At 38.8% G+C, this 22,634-nt stretch overlaps 1 protein-coding gene across 4 annotated transcripts in view; it reads right to left on the bottom strand.

Annotated features, from left to right (window-relative positions):
* KLHL5 (kelch like family member 5) overlaps positions 1-21,480 on the bottom strand; it is a 76,916-nt gene extending 55,436 nt beyond the window's left edge. For 2 of the 4 annotated variants that reach the window (XM_081234773.1, XM_081234776.1), the window contains exon 1: positions 2,290-2,757. In XM_081234773.1, the coding sequence (XP_081090899.1) occupies positions 2,290-2,672 (383 nt within the window). In that variant the 5' untranslated portion in view covers positions 2,673-2,757. Of the gene's footprint in view, positions 1-2,289; positions 2,764-21,207 lie in introns of those variants that run through there. The other 2 variants (XM_081234774.1, XM_081234775.1) reach the window with 2 other exon arrangements.
* Positions 21,481-22,634: the final 1,154 nt, after the last annotated feature.

A 22,634-nucleotide genomic window follows, 5' to 3' on the forward strand; every position in this document is an offset into this window, starting at 1 on the left:
CTGGAGAACTAAAGGAGGATGGGAGAATTAGATATATTTAATCTAGGGAAAAAAATGGAAAAGTAAAAGTATACACACAAATGACGTTTCTAAAATCTAGAATGCTTTTTACTTTTTTGCAATAAGATGTTGGGATAGAAATTTTAAACCACCAGGAATATTAAATTTCTTTAACAGATTTCCCCTCTTATATCTAAAAATCAAAGACATGTTCTCTAAGTACATTTTATTTTTGAAATAATATTTTAGAAATAGTTTGGTCACTGCAGATGTGAACTGTTCACTCCCATCTTATTATTTACTTTCTCAATCTTCTTGATTAGCATTTTAAAAACATTTATTTTAAATTTTAAAACATATAATTTTCTTATTTTTATAGCTCCTACAACTAAAAATGACAATTGTATTTTCTTGAAGTATGCACATAGCTACCTCAGTAAAAAAAAAAACAATCTTTTTCTGTCATAATGAATATTCCATCAAGATCATACTTTAATATGGACACTAAAGAATAGATTAACTTAATTTCAGTAATCATTAGCTATGCAAACTACTTCTGTTGAAGGAAGTAAATTATAGTGACCTATGTGTGTACAACCTTTCTAAGCTTATACATGTATATAAATTTTATATTCACATATGCATAATCTCTCCAGGTAGTAGATACATGTTAAGATTTTCATAACTAATGCTGGTAAACGAATGAATGTTTTGGGTTTTTTTTTTCTAATTTTGTTAGAATATTCTTGATACATTGCATTGGTTTCAAATAAAAAGATGATTACTCTTTGGTTTCCCACCAAATGGGAATGGTTTTATCCCAAAAATGATAAACCCTGAACCTTTTAATATATACTTTATTCTTTTTATGGCAACAAGTATCCAAAGAAAATACAAAACAATGAAACCATATTAATTCAAATGATCTCCAATCAAAATTATTCATGGCTCCTATTCCCTTAAAATAATGCTAAATCATGAACTAATTAAATTTAAAAAAATTAAATACACTAGTTACCTATGTAAAGATATTCCCCTCTCTCCATTACACAAATGATTATAGAGGACTGTTCTATATTTGTTATTATTCCAGCATCACAGTTCAGAATTCCATATTCTGAAGATTAGAAGGCGGTAAATATCCCCAAGTAAAAGATATTTGAATATATGAACTCATTTTGTCTCCATCTCTTATGATGCCTATATTAATAATAACCAACATACAAATTACAAGTGTTATCAAAACCTGTAAAGAAATTTTAAAAGAAAAAGGATTCAGTAATTAATCTAGAAAAATAATAAGCCTTTAAGTATTTTTGAATGAAGATGAATCAGAAAGATGACTTTCAGGCCCTAACTTGTTACATAATATGCTATAGTTTTGATAGTTTAAACTGATTAAGAAGAAATTCATTTCAGAGGTAAAGCCTGGTTCCATGGGTGAAGGTGGATAAAGTCATTATGAAATTACCAATTTTTAATTTTCTCTCCTCAAACTCATTTCCCCTTCTTTTTGCCCCCTTTTCACCAGCTGACCACATCTAGCTCCTCTATGTTCCCTTACACTCTCCTGAAGGAATGTCCTTCACTTCCCTAAATAGCACAATTTTCAGAGAAGTGAAGGCAACAGGAATTAGTAGCTGTCATCCTAGAAAGAGACATGTTACTGTATTCTCTGAATTAGTCTGGAGGGCTGCAACATAGGACAAAGAGAAATAACCATAAGAAAAATATTATTGATAACTACAATGGTGCAAAAATTATTGGCAACTACAATATGCCTCTCTTCATAAAACCTTTCATTTTCATAAAAATTTTAAAATGACTCTATAATCTGTTGCAAACTAAAATGTCATAAAAATTTTTATACTATAGAAATGTCTTCTATAGTTTTGCTATGACTATAGAAGATAAACGAATGAAGCAAAATGCAAGGCAATGATGCATAAAATTGCTACCATGTATTATTTTCAGGGCAGAGCCAGATCTATATAGGGAATACAAGATATTTCAAAATGAAAGCTATTTGTTGTCTTTATAATTTTACAGAATTAAAATCAATATTAGAACATTTTAAAAAATCCCAGCAAAAGTACCACATATACATACCAAGATATTACGTATGTGTATATATGTAGAGGTATGTGTGTGTGTATATATATATATATATATATATAAAATCATAGATTTTATAAAATCATAGATTTTAAATAATAATACTAAATTATTTTAAACAGTATATAGAATATACCCCCACACCCCATTTCTATCAGTAAGAAAATAATCAACCTGCATGAACTGGAATCAGATTCATTTTCTTCTTCACTAGTGCCATCATCCACTTCTGGTCTATCCAGCCAGTGTGCACCGCCACAATCTTCTGCTGTAAACTCAAACGCAGGGACTTCAGAGGTGGCTGCCATTGGCCAAGAAGGTGAATTCTGAAAATCCAGTTGGCTGGACCTTCGGTAACCAATTGACGCCAAAGGCAATTGTAGGCTACACGGATCTAAAAACTTTCTCCCACCGTTTGCTCCAGTCTGTCCTCGATTCCAAAATTCTCCCTGCTGGCTGTCAACTGTAGAATTCGGAGATGATGCTTGATGGCTAAACCACCTCCATCTGATTTTCAAAATCTGCTTCACATCAAACTCTTTACGAGAACCAGACATCCTCAGAGAAACCAAGTGATCGTCTAGGCAACGGGCAAAAAGCACTGCACAGAGATTTGTGCATCCAACCAAGACAAGAGAAGTATATGCCCTGTTGTACACAATAAACAAATTGAAAGGAAAATAAATCACACTCACATATATATCTACATTTACTTTTATACCAATATATCAGATTATAGAGAACAAAGGACAATGAAAAAAAGATGAAACACGGTGGAACATTCCATTCAATCAGAGCAAACTCTCATCCACCTATCCTGAAACAGCTAGACCACTGTCCCCTACTCTCCTTTCCCTTACTGACCATTAGCTCTCACAAACACTGACAGCATTCATTAAAGTCCTTTTAAACACAGAACACCACCCCCTTTTCTTAAACCACAAACGACAGTGACAGAAAGCACTATCCCATCGCAGTGTCTCAGTCTCTGCTGCTTAGTATATTAACTCTTTTATTGCTGAAACAAGAAATGTATGCCACAGCATTTTCCTTTGTACTTAAAAATCACTGTAAAACTAAAATGTTTCTATTTTTATACTAAGTTCCTAAATGATATATCACAAAACAACATGTTGTTTTAAAGTTTTTTTAAATTACATGAGTTATAGTGATTTTCAAGCTGGCTCTTTGGATGCGGGGTCAGGAAGAAGGAGGAATACAAAGGTGGGGTTCCCGTTCACTGCTCTCCACTTCTAACTTCTCCCTTCAGGAAAGGAGTGTGTTTCATTAATACAGTAAGATCTGGGTAACACTTCATCTGAGCAAAGAATATTTAGAAGACTAAGAAGAAAGAAAAAGTCTGAAAACTACAAAGGATCAAAATATGACAGTACTTATTTTTTCTCAAATAAATGACCTGAAGTCCATATTGCTCTGTACTTAGGATTGAGCCACTCTGAATTACTACAATAGCCAAATTTCTATGACACTACTTAGGAAAAGGAAAGTGTGGCTCAAGAAAGCTACCTAGGACTGGGATAGGATTATTTCTTTGGTATATAAGTACCCTGATGGTGCCCTCTGTTGCTGGCAAAACGAAGCAATGGTCTGAACATGGTTACAGCTAAGGAGAACTGATAAAGCAAATAAAAATCTATCAAATGCAATCAAATTTTAAAATATTGAATGATTATTGTGAGCAAGACACTCTATAGGCATTATGGGGGAACAGATACATACATCTTGGTTCCTACCCTCAAAAATAATTAAATCGAGTTACTGAAACAACAAAATTGATAACTTAAGTATAAGAAATATTATAACGCTGCAGTATTAGCATTTTGTCATCTACAAAAACAGAGTTTGAGTTTTCAGGGTGCTCAATATCTAGTGCTATATCAAAACGACAAATGACAAAATGACAAATAAATGACCAAAAAAAGCTGCTTTGGAGGCTTACAAAAATATTGTGAGGTACATCTTAACCTCACACAGCTCTTTAGGAGAATAAAAATTATTGAGAGAAATAAGAATAATAGGCATGAAAAGCCATATATAATTTTGTGCCAAATACTGTAGGACAAACCATAAATACTATAAGAAAGAGAAAGGAGATATCAGGATGGTGTGGAGTGCTACGGGCCAGTTTCATTAGGGAGAAGGCTTCTAAGAATAGTAAGAAGTTTTACAGCCAGAATGATGAAAGGCTTTATAAAGGAAGAAAGATATTAACAAAGCATGAAGTGAGCATACTGACAAAGAAAGAGGGGGGAATATCAGTTTGGTCAGCCAACCAGAAATACCTAATTAATATTAAGGAGTAATAAGAGATAAATTTGGATGCATAAGATGACATAAAATGCCCTGAACACACATCAAAGGTGTAAAGGTTAGCAGGCAATGTTTTAGAAAATTAATTTGGCAGTAGTATGCAGGATGCGTTAGAGAGTGAAATGACACCATTCCCTCTCCTCTCACCTCTGTCAGACTCCTTTTATCAACACCCTTCTAACTCCACTCTACCTATCCAACTTTGTTTCTAACTATTTTGCAAATGGACACACTGCTTCATCAGTTAAGACAGAGTCTACTGTGCTTCCTGTTTTACATGCTGTTTGTGTCCCAATTTCTCTGGTTTTGAAATCCCACTCATCCCTCAAGGTTTAGCACAGACACTGCTGCCCTTAGAAAGGCTTCTCCAATTACTCTAGCCTTGTGGTTCTCAACAAAGGTAGCACCAACCCTCTGCTCCCACACCCCAGAAAGGCTTCTGGAAGTAGGGGACATGGATTTTTAGTTGTTGGAATGACCAGAGAGGGCTATGGGCATTGAATGGGCAGGGGCCAGAGATGGTAAACATCTTGCAGTGCATGGTATAGACCCACACAATGAAGAAATGCCACTGTAGTACTTCACAATGACCTTGCCATCACGTCTTCATGCAAATAAGTATTTACCAAACATTTACATGTTTAAGGCACCACAAGAGGTAGAAAAATAAATAAGATCTTTCTTTAAAGAGGGCTATACTCTGGTGGAGAAAAGGATAATTAAATGAATATTACAAATAAAGAATACATTTTAATATATATAATTTTATATAAATATAATTTCAAATTTTAAATTCAATCTGTCAATATGAGAACAATTACCAGAGAGTCCATTTACACTGTGCCAGCTCCAGAAGCTAATTTTAATTGTTTTGCTGTTTGGTTGATTGGTTGGAGCCTGAACACAAGAGTGGACTTCATTAAAGACCACTGAGATGGGCTTCCCTCGTAGCACAGTACATAAGAATCCTCCTGCCAATGCAGGAGACACAGGTTTGAGCCCTGGTCTGGGAAGATCCCACATGCTGCGGAGCAAGTAAGCCCATGCGCCACAACTACTGAGCCTGCGTGCCACAACTACTGAAGCCCACATGCCTAGAGCTTGTGCTCCGCAACAAGAGAAGCCACCGCAGTGAGAAGCCCGTGTACCACAATGAAGAGTAGCCCCTGCTTGCCCCAACTAGAGAAAGCCCACGTGCAGCAATGAAGACCCAATGCAGCCAAAAATAAAAAAGTTTAAAAAATTTATTAAAAAAGACCACTGATATGCAAGACATTTCCCAATATAGAGAAGAAATCCAAAGACGTGAACGTTAAAACGTTGAACCATGCCTCCACTCCCAAGAGGGGCCAAAGACTCTCTTCACCAAGACAGTGAGATATACATTAAATAAATACCTCTTTAATGCAGTAGCTCTTCGGAGTAGGCTAGAGATGCAGGTGGGAGATTAGCCACTGAAATAGGCTTTCTGATTTTAAAGGGATACTAGGATCTTGGGTTGACAAAGGCCAAGTAGCAGCCTTTAACCACTGTTGTAATAGTCATGGATTTGGTTACATGCATACATACATACATACACATGTATATACAAAAGCTCACCACCGCCCCAACCTTTTGTATCGGTGGACTCATACTGCGTGCTATTTTTCACTGAGACACTTATTTTGTCAATCTTCCTCCTTCTTCCTGGTAATCAGTGTTGACAGCTTGGTGTACAGCCTTTCACACCTTTCTCTTTGTTTATAAAACTCATATCCAAACTTATATACACATATATAGGAGCTTTTGTTATTGTTTTATAAAAGAGATCATACAGTATACATATTTTTGGCATTGTGCTTTTCCCACCAAAATTATATACATGGAAATATAAACTAATAATGATCTTTTTAATAGTTGCATAATATTCCATAATCGTAAAACACAATTTATTAAATTACTTCTTTGCTAGTGGGAATGCAGATTGATTTCAGGTTTTTTTGTTTTATGTTATTAAGATAATGTTAAAATAGACATCCTTGTGAAGCTTTTGTGTCTCTGGAATTTATTCACAGGAGTGGAACTGCTGGGTTGCAAGTATGTGCATTTTAAATTTGAAAAGATAGTTTACTTTTCTGAAATTTACATTTTCAAAAGTAAAGTGAGTGTATCCTTCTCATTCATTTTCACAGGCCCACCAGTCAACAATAAGTATTATAATTCTTTATATTTCTAATATGAGTCCTCTATTATCAACATCATTTTGATATAAACCACCCTTTTCCCACTGAATTGAGGTATTATTTTTGTTATGAATTTTAACAATTCAGGATGCTAATTCTGTTGCACCATTTGTCTATTTTTATGCCAATATTAGTGTTTTAATTACAGTACATTTACAATATGTTTATTATTTGTTAAAGCAAGTTCCTATCTCCACATATATTCTTTTACAATAAATTTTAAACTAATTTTGAATATGTACTCTTCTATATATACTTTAAAATAATATTACCCAATCCTCTCAACAAAAATCTCCAACCCTAGGGACTTCCCTGGTGGTCCAGTGGCTAAGACTCCATGCTCCCAGTGCAGGGGGCCTATGTTTGATCCCACATGCTGCAACTAAAAGATCCTGCACACGACTGGCACAGCCAAATAAATAAATAAATAAATGAATATTTTTAAAAAAACCCAACCCTACTGAGATTCTAATTGGAATTGCATTAAATTTGTGTATTAATTTTAAGATGATTGGCATTTTATGATATCAAGGCTTCACATCCAAGCATATGTCTTTTAGTTTGTTCAGATCTTATGCTCAATAATAAGATTTTTAAATCTTTTAACTATAGGTCCTGTGCCTTTCTTATTAAAATTTTTATCATGTTCTTTTATTTTCTCTTTTTTCACTGTTGTAAATGCAATAATTTTTTTCTAGCATTTCCACATGGTTATTGCCATTATAATAAAAGTATTAAGTACATTTATCTTATATCCAGTCCTTTTATCATACTTTCTCATTAGCTATGATATTTTTAAAAGTGTTCACTTCTTGATAAGTTAGAGGCAACTCTGAGACATCTAGGTTGAGATGTCAGGTAGCTGGATAAATGTTCCTGGAGCTCAGATCCAAGCTCCAAGGAACTCTAACAGATAAAGGCAAAGGACACTAAGAAGGAACAACCAATGAAGTAGAGGAAAATCAGCAGCCTATGGTGTTAGGCAAGTCAAGGGATAAAGGTGTTTCAACCCAAAAGCCATGGTCACAATGTCAAATGAGAGGTCAGGTACCACGTGCAAAGAAAAATGTCCACTGGAATTGGCAACATAAAAATTTTGCCAAATAAGATAGGAGCAGTTTCAGTAAAGGGTTGGGGACCAAAGCTAGACTGCGGCGGGTTGAAGAGTTAACGGAAGATGAGAAATAAGAGAGAGTATGTACAGACAACTCCTCCAGAAAATTCTGCTCAGTAGTGAGGCTGTGGAATGAGATTACAGCTGGAAGAGTTGAGGAATCAAGGCAATGGATTTGTTTTGCCTGCTTGTTTATTTGTTGATTTTAAAAAACACAGAACATATTAGAATGATGAGAATGATCCAACAGGAAGGTGAGACTGATGATTGCAGGCGGAAGCACTGGAGCAAAAAAAGTGAAGACTTTGATAATAGAAAAAGGAATGGCACCTAAGCACAGTGGATGGCTTGGATAATCATTGTAGGTGGGATATTTCCTCTATTGTAAGATTTATGACTTTCTAAATGCATTGATTATTTTAAAAGGAAAGAAAAGACATGCACTAGTCAGTCTATTCAAGTTGAAAACCAAATAAGCCCTCTAAAAGGAGTCATGAAATAATAAAGATTAGAGGAGAAACTAAAGAATTAAGAAATGAAATGATAGAATTGGAGATCTAGCTCTTTAAAAATTTGCTGGTACTGATGAATTGGGAGATTGGGATTGACATATATACACTAATATGTATAAAATGGATAACTAATGAGAACCTGCTGTATGAAAAAAAAAAAAAAGAATCCACCTTCCAATGCAGGGGATATGGGTTCGATCCCTGGTCAGGGAACTAAGATCCCACATGCTGTGGGGCAACTAAGCCCGCACACCTCGACCACTGAGCCCCTGTGCTCTAGAGCTCACGTGCCACAAAAAAAAAAAAAAAAAAAAAAAAAAAAAAATTGCTGGTATCTTCTCTTACCTCCTAGCAAGTTCAATCAAAGAAAAAACAAATTAGAACTTAGAATGAGGATAACATGACCATTCAAATAGAATACTTAAATAAAAGACTTAAAAAATAAAAGATCACTATTGCAACAAAAACTTTAAATGTCATATTGAGTAATGGAAATGATGATAAATGGAGAGAATTTAGGTAAGCAAAGTTGGAAAATACTCCTCAAAGACAGAATTTGCTCAAAATCTTTTATAGCTAGGTCTCTAACAATTTTCGCCTAAGCTTAAGCCTGTCTAAGCATGGGTATTTTGGGGAAAAATCTTTACTCTAACAACATACATTAAAAAATGATCTATTGATAAAGTAGCTTGTTATAGCCCCCTGATAGAAAGGGGTTTACAGAAATATTTCCCGGCTTTAACTGAATTCTTGGGCCAAATACTTTATGAAAAATATGTAGTAAACTTAAGCATTAAGGTTTTCATGGCATGGAATTCAGCATTTATTTAAATAACACTTCTTCTTCTGTCCCATCAACTTTTACTATACAATATACTACTGTTTCACTCAAAAATTTATGCATTTCTGATGAGAAGTGCTTCCTAGGGTAATTATTTATGAAAGAGCAATACATACTAAAAGGCATTACATTGTTAAATTATCAAAATGGTTTGCACAGGCTACTCTATATAAATTAGATCCCTCATCATTCTCTATCCCCTTGACCCTCTTGATTTTTTTCACAGCACTTATCACCCCCTGGCATATTAGATGCTATTCCCTTATTATTATCTTTACCCTCACCACAAAGTTAGCTGCAGTACAGCTTTGTGTGACTCGCTGCTATAGCCCTAGCACTTAAAGCAGTACCTGAAAGACAGGTGCTGAATAAATATTTCTCTAATGAATGAATGAATCTAATAATTATAAGAGCAATAATAAAAGATATATACTTATTATGTACATTTTTGAAATTATAAAATAAACTTAAGGGGCTTCCCTGGTGGCGCAGTGGTTGAGAGTCCACCTGCCGATGTAGGGGACATGGGTTCGTGCCCCTGTCCGGGAAGATCCCACACGCCGCGGAGCGGCTAGGCCCGTGAGCCATGGCTGCTGAGCCTGCGAGTCCGGAGCCTGTGCTTCGCAACGGGAGAGGCCACAACAGTGAGAGGCCCGCATACCGCAAAAATAAATAAATAAATAAATAAATAAATAAAAATAAACTTAAGAACCAAATGTTAAAAGAATATTAGAAAACATTTACCTCTGGTGACAAAACCTTTTTAGTATTTTTTCAACTTAAGAAAAAAAGCACAAAATATTACTCAAAGAATTTCTCTTTTCTATTTCATTCTTTAGGCATAAAATTTGTATCACTTTGAAATCTACTGGCTAAACAGCAGATGTTTTCAGACTGACATTTCTTTCTGCAAACTGATTATCAAATTATATTCTGTACCTCTTTCTTGTTTTAACAACATTGCTTTACTTAAATTTGAGATACAAAAGCTCACACAGTATTTAAAATAGGTGTGTCAATTATGAATACATTTTTTAAATGTAATTAAGAAATCCACATGCAATTTCTGCTTCAAAACTTCTGAAATGTTAGTTTGTGAATTTAAAAGATGAGATTATTCAATATGACAATAGCAACACTGAGATGTCACTATGATAGACTGCAGATGAGCTCACTTCAACAGTATGGCTTTTAAAGCTATGGCTTCACTCAACAATTTAAATTACAAACATTTAGTAACTGGTTTATATGTGTAATCATTATTATACAAACCTCTCTTCACATAATTTTTAAGAAAACAGTATTTGTTTTCTGAGTAATCAATTTTAATGAATCTATTCCTATAGTTTTAAGTGTGTACTACATATTGCATAAAACACATTAAGAATTAATTTTACTGTACTAACTTAGCAGCACTTCACCTCCCCAATTTTCCCCTCAACTATAAAAACAATAAGTTACAACACATGATTTCAAAGAACCCTTTAAAGTTTGATAATTCCAGGACACTTTTTTTTTTTTTTTTTTTTTTTTTTTGCGGTACGCGGGCCTCTCACTGTTGTGGCCTCTCCCGTTGCTGAGCACAGGCTCCGGACGCGTAGGCTCAGTGGCCATGGCTCACGGGCCTAGCCGCTCCGCGGCATGTGGGATCTTCCCGGACCAGGGCTCGAACCTGCATCCCCTGCATTCGCAGGCAGATTCTTAACCTCTGCACCACCAGGGAAGCCCTCCAGGACACTTTTAAATCTCTGTCAAATTAGGTCTTTTATGAGAATTTGGCTTATTTTAAAAATTTGAAGACTGATATAATTCCACTAACATTTAAAAATGTATGACAGCAGGGCTTCCCTGGTGGCGCAGTGGTTTAGAGTCCGCCTGCCGATGCAGGGGACACGAGTTCGTGTCCTGGTCCGGGAAGATCCCACATTCCGCGGAGCGGCTGGGCCCATGAGCCATGGCTGCTGAGCCTGCGCGTCCGGAGTCTGTGCTCCGCAACGGGTGAGGCCTGCGTACCGCAAAAAAAAAAAAAAAAAAAAGTATGACAGCAGAAAATGTCAGTCAAGTATTTACCCAGGTTAGGAAAGATTTGAGATTTAATTTTAACTTTAATTCCAGAAACAGATATTCTGTACCTCTTCCCCAAACTCATTAAAAGCAAACATTATAAATGTAAAAAAAAAATCCTGTATTTATATAAACTCAACAAATTTTGCTATAAGCAGAAAGAACTCAAAGATGAGAAATATAGACAGTAAAATCCATCAGGGCAGGGGCCACTATATCTGTAACAACTTGTATAGTGCATGACATTCAAACTTTTACTGAATTTAAACCAAAGAATAAATGAATAAATTAATGGAACAGACCTTGAAAGATCTTAAAATATAGCAGGAGAGGGTTTTGAATGAAACCCTTACTAATTATCAAGAGGTAGGTATGTCCTTTATTTGGGAGAGGATGAGGTTCTTGAGTTAAGAATTTTGAGGTATACCTCAAAAAAATTAATTTGGTAAGTGAAGAATGGATTTGTGAGGGAAGATGCCATTGGTAGGAAAATCAGAAAACTCTTTGAGGTCAGAGGATAGTAACCCTGGCAGGAAACAATGAGACCTGAAAGTGGGGTGGCTGTTAAAGATACTACAAAAACAGGCCTGATAAAATGTCTGTGGCAAATGGACAGGAAGAAGTCAGAGACGACAGCATTTTCAAATGTGGGTGGCTGCAAGAATGGTAATATTAACATAAATAAGGAAGTAAGAAGGATACAGTTTCAGGGGGACTGAGTGTAGCTTTAGACAAACTTAGCTTTAATTATTTACTTGGCAACAAAATAGCTAGGAATATGGAGTCTAGAGCCATATTTAGCTTATAGTTAAAAATCAATCTACAATCTATTTAAGAAATCAGAAACTTAAAGTGTGGATAGATGAATCCTGGGCTGTTAACATTGGGTATCTTTGCATTCTTTCCACTCGTTACTACAAACACATGGCATCAAAATTCTCTTTTGTAATAAAAACAAGCTTAGAAACACACTCTGAAATCCAAAATTAAATTTCTAGCACAATGCTAAACCTTTCACTCTGTTAAAAATATTTGGGAAATATTTCTGATTGAACAGTAAATGAAAATTAAAAATAAGTATTGAATTTAAATTCAGCTGTAAAAAGCTAAGAGATTTAGTTTAGCTTTGTAAGTTACACGGTAGATTGAAAACAGCAGTTGAGAACTCTCCTATACACTGAAAACTGAAGACTAATTTCATGGTAATAGCCATCTAATACAAGGATTTTATTTCTTTGTGTACCCTAAAAGTATTGTGATATATACTTATATGAGATCAAGGTGAAAAAAAATGAGTGGGGTAAATTTTAACCTTTAAACTAAATTATGTCTCCTTGCTATATGGTCACATAGCATTCCAAACTACTAGCTCAGATAATTCAATAATCTCACTGGGCTTCCCTGGTGGCGCAGTGGTTGAGAGTCCGCCTGCCGATGCAGGGGACACGGGTTCGTGCCCCGGTCCGGGAGGATCCCACGTGCCGCGGAGCGGCTGGGCCCGTGGGCCATGGCCGCTGAGCCTGCACGTCCGGAGCCTGTGCTCCGCAACGGGAGGGGCCACAGCAGTGAGAGGCCAGCGTACCGCAAAAAAAAAACAAAAAAAAAACCTCACTGGAATTATTTACTTAATGTCTGCCTTCTTCCCTAAGACTGGAAACTCTATGAAGGTTACAGAAAAGGACTACGGCTTTTGAAGCACTTACAATACGGGAACTGACATTCAATTTTAAAACTGCAATACAGCATGGTAAAAATATACAGGGGCAAGCACAGGATGCTAAAATAGCTGCAGAGGTCAAAGATATATTTCCAGTTAAGCTGGAATTCTGAGTATAATAAAAGTCCCCTTGTTGGATGAAACCCATAGCTGGTCCATTAAATGAAAAAGTTAGTAAGCATAAAAATTATATTCACATATTCTTAAAGGTTTTATTTCAACTTAAACATAAATGCACATTCATTCACAAATCTTTTCATATAGGGCTAATGCCATATATTTGACGTGGGCCTCCTACTGAGTTTGGGTCCTCTTTCTTGCATAAGCCATGCTCACAATGACCCAACATCTACGATTTCCACTTATTGCTTCTATAAGTGGAGAGAGAACTTAAAAGCACTTCTGAAAGAATATGAATACAGAATCCATTAGTCCAAATGGTCTATCCACCACGAGATAAAAAACTTGTGCCAGAATGTAAGTTAATGCACTGCTTCCTTCAAGGAGAAAGTCTTACCACAAAAAAACTCTCAGCTGAACCAAACAGTGTGCTTAATGATGTAGTTAATTTACATTCTGGTGTGGGCTCCTTATTTCCTTGAGAACCACTAATAGTCTAATGACCAGTTAGCTGGACCATGGACTTGAACACTTTGACAGCCTCTGGTTTAGACTTTGGTGATGTTCCCCCTAGTCTTTTACAGTTATCCATCCTTCATCAAATTTGATAGCAAATTTGTTAATAATTCATTTATATTGAGATGACATCCCAAAGCAGTCAACTTAATTTTCAAAGAATGAATTCTCTTTTCCTTACATACTCATGAATTTACATGTTTACCAATGTTTTATAGTTACCATAACAAGCATAACTGTTAAAAACAGGTTTGTGAATAAAAACAACCAACTTTTGGTAAGTACCCAACTCAACAGGTAGGCACAGAGTCATGCAGGTCTGCCGTGGAGTAGCCTACTCAGCCATGAGTGATCACTTGGCCCCTGGGATCAGTAAGTACATTTTACAGAGGGAAAAGAGTGTGTTAGGTTAAAACCATGAGTCAGTTCAGAGATAGTTGGTGGGGGGCGCTTCTGCTGTCATTTTCCCACATGGTCACTTATTAGTGGTAGCCTAAGTGGTAGAGCAGAAAGAACTTGAGTCAATAATTGAGCCACTCACCAGCTAGCTGTATAATTTGGACAAATCACTTTAACTCCTCAATCTTCAGTTTTCTACTAAGATAAATGGATTAAGTAAGTAGCACGTGGAAGAACTGAGTCAGAATCTGAATTTGTAAAAGCAGCTACCACTTCCTCAGTGTGCAAATGTGCAGGGTAACACAGAACACTTTACATTGAATGGGGCATTCAGTTGTCACAGACACTTGGGCAAATGGGGGTCATTCCGCTTTCCCCTTACACGTGAGGACCCTGAAGTGAAGTGAGGCTACATGTATCTATCTGGTGAGTAGCAGGGTTCAGTTTGAATCCAAGACTGGCTCTAAAGACCATACACTGTCAAGTACATCACACTGCTTCTTGCTTTTAAAGTATTCTCATTTGCAACCCACAGCTACCTTGTTAGAAGGTAGAGTAGGTATTTACCCTCATTGTCCAAATTGGGAAGCAGACTCAGAGTGTAGTTGATTTGTTATCTAGGTTATCAAGGTTAGCTATCTAGAAGAGAGCCATAGAGCAGACTTAAATGCTTTATCAGTAAGACTGACCAAACTAAAAGTAAAAAGACAATAAGAAAAAAAGAGTACTTACCACATCACTCCTAATATAACAAAATACTAAGTTCATCATTATTGCAATTAAGTGCCAATATGGCATTTATTCACCAAGTACAAATGCCTCACAGATTTTGCCCCACTTGGCTCCCTCCCAACTTCTGTCACTATTTCTTATAGGGTGAAGTGCTGACCCACATTAACATCAAAAGTACCTTTTCATCCCTCAACTGTCTATTGGTACTAACAGCTTGTAGTAGAACAAGTTACATTTTAAAAATCAGCTAAACTAATATTATATGGCCTTTTAATCCCCAACTCATCTATAGAAGTTATCACAATCGATACTTTGAAGACCATAGCATGATTATAACAAGATATTTACTTTAAAAAACAGCCCTTTGGGGCTTCCCTGGTGGCGCAGTGGTTGAGAGTCCGCCTGCCGATGCAGGGGACACGGGTTTGTGCCCCGGTCTGGGAGGATCCCACGTGCCGCGGAGCGGCTGGGCCCGTGAGCCATGGCCGCTGGGCCTGTGCGTCCAGAGCCTGTGCTCCGCAACGGGAGAGGCCACAACAGTGAGAGGCCCGCGTACTGCAAAAAAAAAAAAAAAAAATCTTTTTCCCTTCTACTCCTAACCTTCAGCTAACTCTCTTGGCTCTATTCCCCTGGTAATCTGATGGAAGTAGGTATGTCGACTATGTTACCTGGCAACATTGCTTATAATAAAAATGATCCCCCGATTAGTAAATTTGCATCTGGATTCGGAGGACTGATAAATGAACTATAAATACCTCTTAAGAAGCCATAGCTTTGACTTTCCTAAGTGTGGTGGCTCTTGTAATTGGCACATTCCCTGTGGGGACCCTGGAAGCTAAGTCTATGGAATCCTGTAAGAGAGAACTGTCTCCTGTGGGACACAAGGATTTTTTTTTTTTTTTTGCTACATGAACTGCTTACGTGGCCTGCTGTGAGGATTACACCCACTGATGAGTAATATGTGATGCTGCCTTGCTGGCAAGCTGTGGTTCCTGTCTAATAGCCTTCTGAGTAAACAAGCCTGTGGTAGTTTTACGAGTCTGAACCCAAGAAGACCCATTCATTTGCACAGCAACAAGAGTATAAGCATGTCTTAGAATGACGTTCCAGATGTTCTACAATCTGAACCCAACCCCTTCCTCTTTTTTTTTTTTTAGCCTAACATGTATCCCTGTCAAATCCCACCTGATCTCTTACACAGCTTTTACTCGCCTTCCTCTGTTGTTATTTGTTCCTGGGGATCCCCTCTTCCAGGTAACATATACTACCTCTCCACAGTCCATCCCTTCAGCCGTCTGCTAAGGTGAAGCTACGGACGTTTTTCAACCAAAACTAAAGGAGATATTGCATAGGTAAAGAATGCCAAGAGAACTTTTCTAGAGAAGCTAAGTACACAGTTTACAGAAAAAGAATGGAAATTTATCAAGAATAAAAATAGGTTAAGTTGGTGGCGAAATATGGCGATCATGTTAAAGGGTAAAATGCCAAGTAGAGTGTCTAGACCAATTTGGAGGATAGAAAAGAACAGCGTAAAGCAGTCTATTAAGTGCTCCCTTCTTCCTGCATTATGAACCATGGGAAGAAACCAGGGAGCCCTGCATTAGCATCAAAAGTAGGTGATTTATAAGAGTTAGACAATTCAGTAGTCTGTACCTTGGGAGAGGGAGAAGGGATAGCTAAAAGGATTACAATGGAGATGGCATTTGCCAGTGTTCAGGGAGGGGATATTGTTGCCACAAGTCAGCTCTAGTTCTACCTTCTTATCCTGATTATTCTAATCAGCCTGTCCCAGGATATTTGCAAGCTGATGTTAATTATGTAGTAGAACTTTCACCAGCATCACAGGTTTCTTTCATCCTAAGCTATTAGAACTGCCTCCTTTATTACAAAGTTGTCAATTACCCTAGCTTGTTATATTGATATTTTAGGGCCAACTCTATTCTTTTCAAATTCTGATAGTGGTTAACTTAAGAACTAACCAAGATGTGGCACTTAGAAAAAAAGGAGTTCTTTTGGAATTGCTAAAGGCTCTAGTTAGTTTCCTTTAAGTGTGTGAACTCTTAGGTTAAACACACCCATTTAACAGCAGAATAGAGAAAACCAGTCAACAGAGAAAAAGAGGAATGAAGTATATGTGCAGAGAGAGACACTGGCAAGAAATCATATAGACCTGGAGAGGGCAAGCAGCCCAGCTCCTAACTTTCTGTTATTGATGCCAGTTGCCTCTGAGACTCAGCTGCACTTCTTGCCCTTGGATTCTTTGACATAAAGCTATATCCTTTTTCTAACAAAACACTCTTTTTGCTTAAATTAGTTTAAATAATTTTCTATAACTTGTCACCAAATAATCCCTAAGACCAAAAAAGATGGTTAGAGGCAAAGTGTAACAATGTATATATACATAATCAGGTTTTATCATATTGAAAGATTCTGTTAATTTTTTTAATGTTGTTTTAAAGAGAAAGGGAAAGAGAGAGAACTCAATTATAGTTATTTTCTGTTGGGGTATAAACTTCCCATTCATCCTTTTATCCTCATGGTATCTAACATCCTGCCTCATACACCATATTTAACAAATGTTTATTGAATGGACATATAATTAAAAAATAATGAAATCCACTTGGCCAAACAGTTTGTCTAATTGGGAGTTTTCAAAAGCATTGCAGTTCCAATTAATAAAATATGTTCTTTAAATTCTCATTAGCATAATTCTACGATTATATATATATATATACACAAAGAAATGCTGTTTTCTATTCTCTAAATAGAATACTGAAAAACACAATCTGGATTTGATTTATTCAGATTTTGTATTAACTTGTGGTACTATAAAGTCTGCTTAGGTTGTTCTTAAGACTATTCCTGTTCTCCTCCTTCTGGGCACGAGATAGAATTGCAGTTCTCCACCTCCTCGAAGTTGGGTTGCAGTCATATGACTTGTTTGGCCAATGAAATGGCAGTAGAAGTTACTGTGTCACTTTCATGTAGAGCCTTTAAGAGCCAATGTGCAATTTATCACATCTTCTCCCCTCCTTAACAAATGTGGAAGCAGGTGTTGAGATGGAGCCTCTGACAACCTGGAGCTCTAAATGATTACTGCAACAGAGCTCTCCTGCTGACCCTACCTGGACATGTAGCCTGACTGAGCAACAAACCTTTGTTGTTTTAAACCACTCAGATGTGAGGGCTTTTGTTACCACATCATTATTTACCCTACCTGATATACTCTGCAAATCCTTCTCATTGTCTTCAGAATGGTAACATTTTGTACAGCAATGCATCATTTATAGAATACTTTCTTATAGAAGTATCGCTCATTATCCACACTCTCAAAATCCAAACACAACTGGATGGAGTCAAATAAATTTTTGGACTAATCCCTCATTCTCTCAACCCCTCACTACTTGCTATCTGAAACTCAGAGACCAAATATATTGGGATAGGATGATATTCCTTGCTGTTCAAACTCTTGCCATCTACACTCAAGAACAGAAAAAATTTGGACAGTTAAGGATTCCTGATACATTATTTTGTGCCCTTAAAGCTGTTTTGCTACTACCCAGTACCTAACTAGACTCTCAACATCTATTGAATGAATTGTGTGCTGTCATCATTCTAATCTTACAAATAAGGAAACAGATTCAGAGAGGTTCATAAACTTACTGGAAACAACCCTGCACATTAGTGGCACAATCCCAGATTTTCTGGCTCCAAACCCCTTTCCATTATGTACCATGCTTTCCAAGAAGATCTCTTACAGCTACAGAATTCTAGGATTTGATAGTAATAGTACCAACAGTGTTTAGGATAAAAAGTAAATGTTAATGACATATTTACATCCAAGAATAATAAAAGTCAATCTTTAAGGAGTTCTACTTGCCTAAACCTAGTTTAATTCAAGACCCCGAGTACCCTGAAGCACAGAACAGGAAAAAGTTCTCGAGATCGTTCGGCAATTTGCAGAACAACGAGGAACTATAAAAGGACTCCGGGGAAAAGTAGCTTTTTTCCTTTGATATATAGTATTTAAAAATTCTGACTTTTAGGGGCTTCCCTGGAGGTCCAGTGGTCAAGACTCTGCACGTCCAACACAGTGGTCGAGGGTTTGATCCCTGGTCAGGGAACTAAGATCCCACATGCCGCACAGCCAAAAAAAAAAAAAAAAAAAAAAAAAATTCTGACTTTTAGATTATCTTCCGTTTGGCTCTTAATAAACGGGCTAACCTCAAACCCTTTGCTCTCTAATTCTTATCAAACCTCAGCTGTAAGAAATATTCACAAAGAATCACCTGAAGGGGCCTTCCCTGGAGGCACAGTGGTTAAGAATCCGCCTGCCAACGCAGGTGACAGGTGTTCGAGCCCTGGTCCGGGAAGATCCCACATGACGTGGAGCAACTAAGCCCGTGCGCCACAACTACTGAGCCTGAACTCTAGAGCTCATGAGCCACAACTACTGAGCCCATGTGCCATAACTACTGAAGCTCACGCGCCTAGAGCCAGTGCTCCGCAACAAGAGAAGCCACCACAATGAGAAGCCTGCACACCGCAACGAAGAGTAGCCCCTGCTCGCCGCAACTGGAGAACGCCCAGGCGCAGCAACGAAGACCCAATGCAGCCAAAAATAAATAAATTAATTAAATAAAGAAAAAAAGAATCACCAGAAGGATAGGCAATCCACCCATTTCTACAGGTTCAGTGGTTCTCAATTTGTGTTCCATAGTCAAATAATTTTGGAAAAGGTCACACAATACATCCCCCTTTAAGACAGTAAACTTGAACATTAGCCAAGAAATTGAGAAAAAAAAACTACTGAAATTTGTCTAACCCAGTTATCTCAAACTTATTTGAGCTCAGAATCTTATTTTAAGAAATAAACTACTAATTTCTGACGCCTAAGAACACAGTTCGGGAAATACTGTTCAAGGTAATTCTAAACGTTATGAATGGATCAAGTTAAGCCTTCAGAGAACTCACCTTTAGAGTCTTACCACTGTCCTATACCGAAGAACACTGTTATCGAAAATTCATCAGTTTCTGTAGGGATATTTTAAAGCTGTGGTCAACTGCATCACAACAATCTTCCTTTTTATTAGGGCCCATGAGAAAATGTTCCTCTCAGGCCTCATTACTAGAAAATGTCGTGCTTATGAAGGAGAACTGGTTTGTTTTTATCTTGGAATTAGAAACACACTGAAACTTATTTTATTCCACTCTCTCTCTTTTTTCCGCCTGGCTGCTAGGGAAGCCCAGGGCCAAAACTGTGACTCACCTCTAGTACAGGATCTTATGCACTTGGTATTATCTTACCCTTGACTTTGTAGTCTTTTTTTCCCCTGCTTTGCCTCAATTTTTCTCATTTTGTTTTGTTTTACCCTACAATACCATATGGACACTAAGTTGCTTCAAATCATTTTTGAAACTATCTATTGTATATACTAAGTCCTATTTTCTTACAATTTCATATTGATATCTCCCTACCTGTCCCATTACCCCAAAAGATCAGTGTCACCTTTGTGTAAAAGTATCCACATAGTTATGACAAGCCAATAGAACATACACATTCACAATATAATCAAATTCCCAACGCTTAAACCAGAAGAAAAGTTACTACTGTTTTTTCAGAGGTCTAATACCAAAAAGACTTATTAAACTCTTTTCGAAACGGAAGGACAACTACCATTTATTGGGTACCAGTAACTGCTAGGCACTTAACATACAACAGTTTCATTTTATTATTATTATTTTTTTAAAGAAGCAAGGACATTGGCATATACGTGATCCCTGGAAAGATGCACAAGAAACTGGTAATACTGGTGGGTGGGGCGAGAGACTTTGTGTATCTCTTTTGTACCGTTTGAATTTTATGAATCTAATACTCAAAAAAAATTTTTTTTTAAAACGGAATGATAATAAAGTCGTCAGAAATGCTTTACTCTTTGATTCAATAAACTTTCTTCGTCAGCTTTTGATCCCTGCGTATGCACTGAAACGCCTAAATGAAAAAGTTTCAACCAGACACGCCGGTTTTTATTGAAATAAAGTCTCTTTCTGATTCTCCACGCTCCGGGGCTGAGGCAGTTATATACTTAAAAACTTAGATTATAATCGCCTGCGGGTAACAATGAAAAAAAAAAATTCGATATGGTTTCCACTTTGTTTTACTGGTAGAATAGGACGGGGAGGAAGCACTGATTCTGGACAGCAGCCTACGCCGCAGCAGGCCTGCCACAAACGCCGCGTCCAGAACTTTGCACAACTCGAGGGCGGCCCAGACGCCGCTCCGGACTCTCGGCTGCGCGGCGGGAGACCGGGCCGGGGTTCGAGCCCCGGGTGCGGCTCGGGGAAGTCCCCGCCTGGCCCACCCCTCCGGACCGAAACGCCCCGGGGCCACCTCCGGGAGGGCCCGGCCGGAGTCGGGCAGCCGCGACCGGGCGGGAAGCTCGCGCGGAGACGGGAGCGGGCCTCTGCGCGCGGCCGGCCCGCTGCGGCCCCATCCCCGACGCCGAGGAGAAAGTCGCACTTACCGCGTCGGGCTCTGGAGGCGCCCGGTGGTCAGCGCGGGGCGGGGCGGCCAGGCGGGAGAAGGAGGGAAGGCGGGGGACGGGGGCCGGCGGGCCGAGGAGAGGGATGCTCGGCCCCTCGGGCGCCCCCAGCCCCTTCCCGGCAGCCTCACCCCCGGCGCTGGCCGGCCCGGAGCGAGCCACTCCGCCTCCGTCAGGCCGCACCAGGCCAGTGGGGAGAGAAATTCGTCTGGCAGCCCCGAAGGGGGGCGAGCGAGCCAGCGGGGGATGGTCGGGGGCCGGTTCGCCCGTCAGACCGGGCGCGGCGCGAGCGGCTGCCCGCCCCGCCCCCTCCAGCCAGGCTCCGCCCCCTCCTCGCCGGCCCGCCGACCCCGGGAGACCGCCGCAGCCAGCCGGTTGGCGGTTTCCCTTGCCCCCGGAGTGGTGCGCGCCGACGGCCTGGGCCCGGGGAGGGAGAGGAGAAGGAGGAGGGGCGGGGAGTAGAGGGGAGGCAAGGCCGCAGGCTGCGGGGAGGGGAGCTTGTGGGGGAGGGGGACGTCAGGCTGGGTGGGGCTCTGGGGGGAGGGGGCGGGGCGTGGAGGACCTGACAAAGATTCCGGTTGTTCCCCGCCCCTTGAAACTGGGATAAGGGGGAATTCCTGGGGGTGGAAGTTTAGGAAGAGGTCCCTCTGCAGGGCTGGAAGCCGATCAGAGAGCTGGCCTGTGTTTTTTTGATTCCTTGGAGAACAGGACTGTATTGTCCTAGAGCTTTGGGGGAACTCACCAAGAGTTGCCTCTCTTCTCCAGCCCCTGCAACCCTTCCCCTTGCAACACGCGGATAATTATTGTGCTCCAGATAGTGGGTTTGTGGGTATTGTGACATAGCAATTATGATCCTCAACTCTGTGGCCATAATCATTGGTTTCCAATGGTGGGATAATAAGAATTCCGCAAAAGTTGGTTCCTTATTTATTTCTCTAGCCAATGTATGTTAATGTATATATATGATAGATGCTGAGAATGTCAGTGACTAGTTTATTCAGCGCCATATGGCAAACACAAATCTAAAGCGCTTTATATATGTTAACTCAATCAGTCTTAAGCAAAACAGTTAAGGTCCCTCCCCCACGGAGCTCACGGTGGATAAGGGAGGGAAGGGGTTTCCTTAGTTTGTCTCAGACTGATGTGTAAAGGAAATGTCCACCTTTTTGTTTGCTTTTTGTTCTCAATGTAATGCGTATGTTCATTATTTGCAGAGTCAGTGTACTCTGAGCCATCTCTATCTATCCTATCGGTGAGGGCTGCATGTGGTCAGTCGTCCCAAAATGACTTACTAAGAAGGTCTTCAGTACGTGTCCATAATGAAAACCCAATGGAAGCAAATGGTCCAGAAGACTGATGGGTCAAGTCATCAGCAAAACAACATAGCCAAATTGTGGCAACAGCCTGGG

The sequence above is a fragment of the Mesoplodon bidens genome, assembly GCF_964165515.1.
Source record: "Mesoplodon bidens genome assembly, chromosome: 1".
Classification (NCBI taxonomy): domain Eukaryota; kingdom Metazoa; phylum Chordata; class Mammalia; order Artiodactyla; family Ziphiidae; genus Mesoplodon; species Mesoplodon bidens.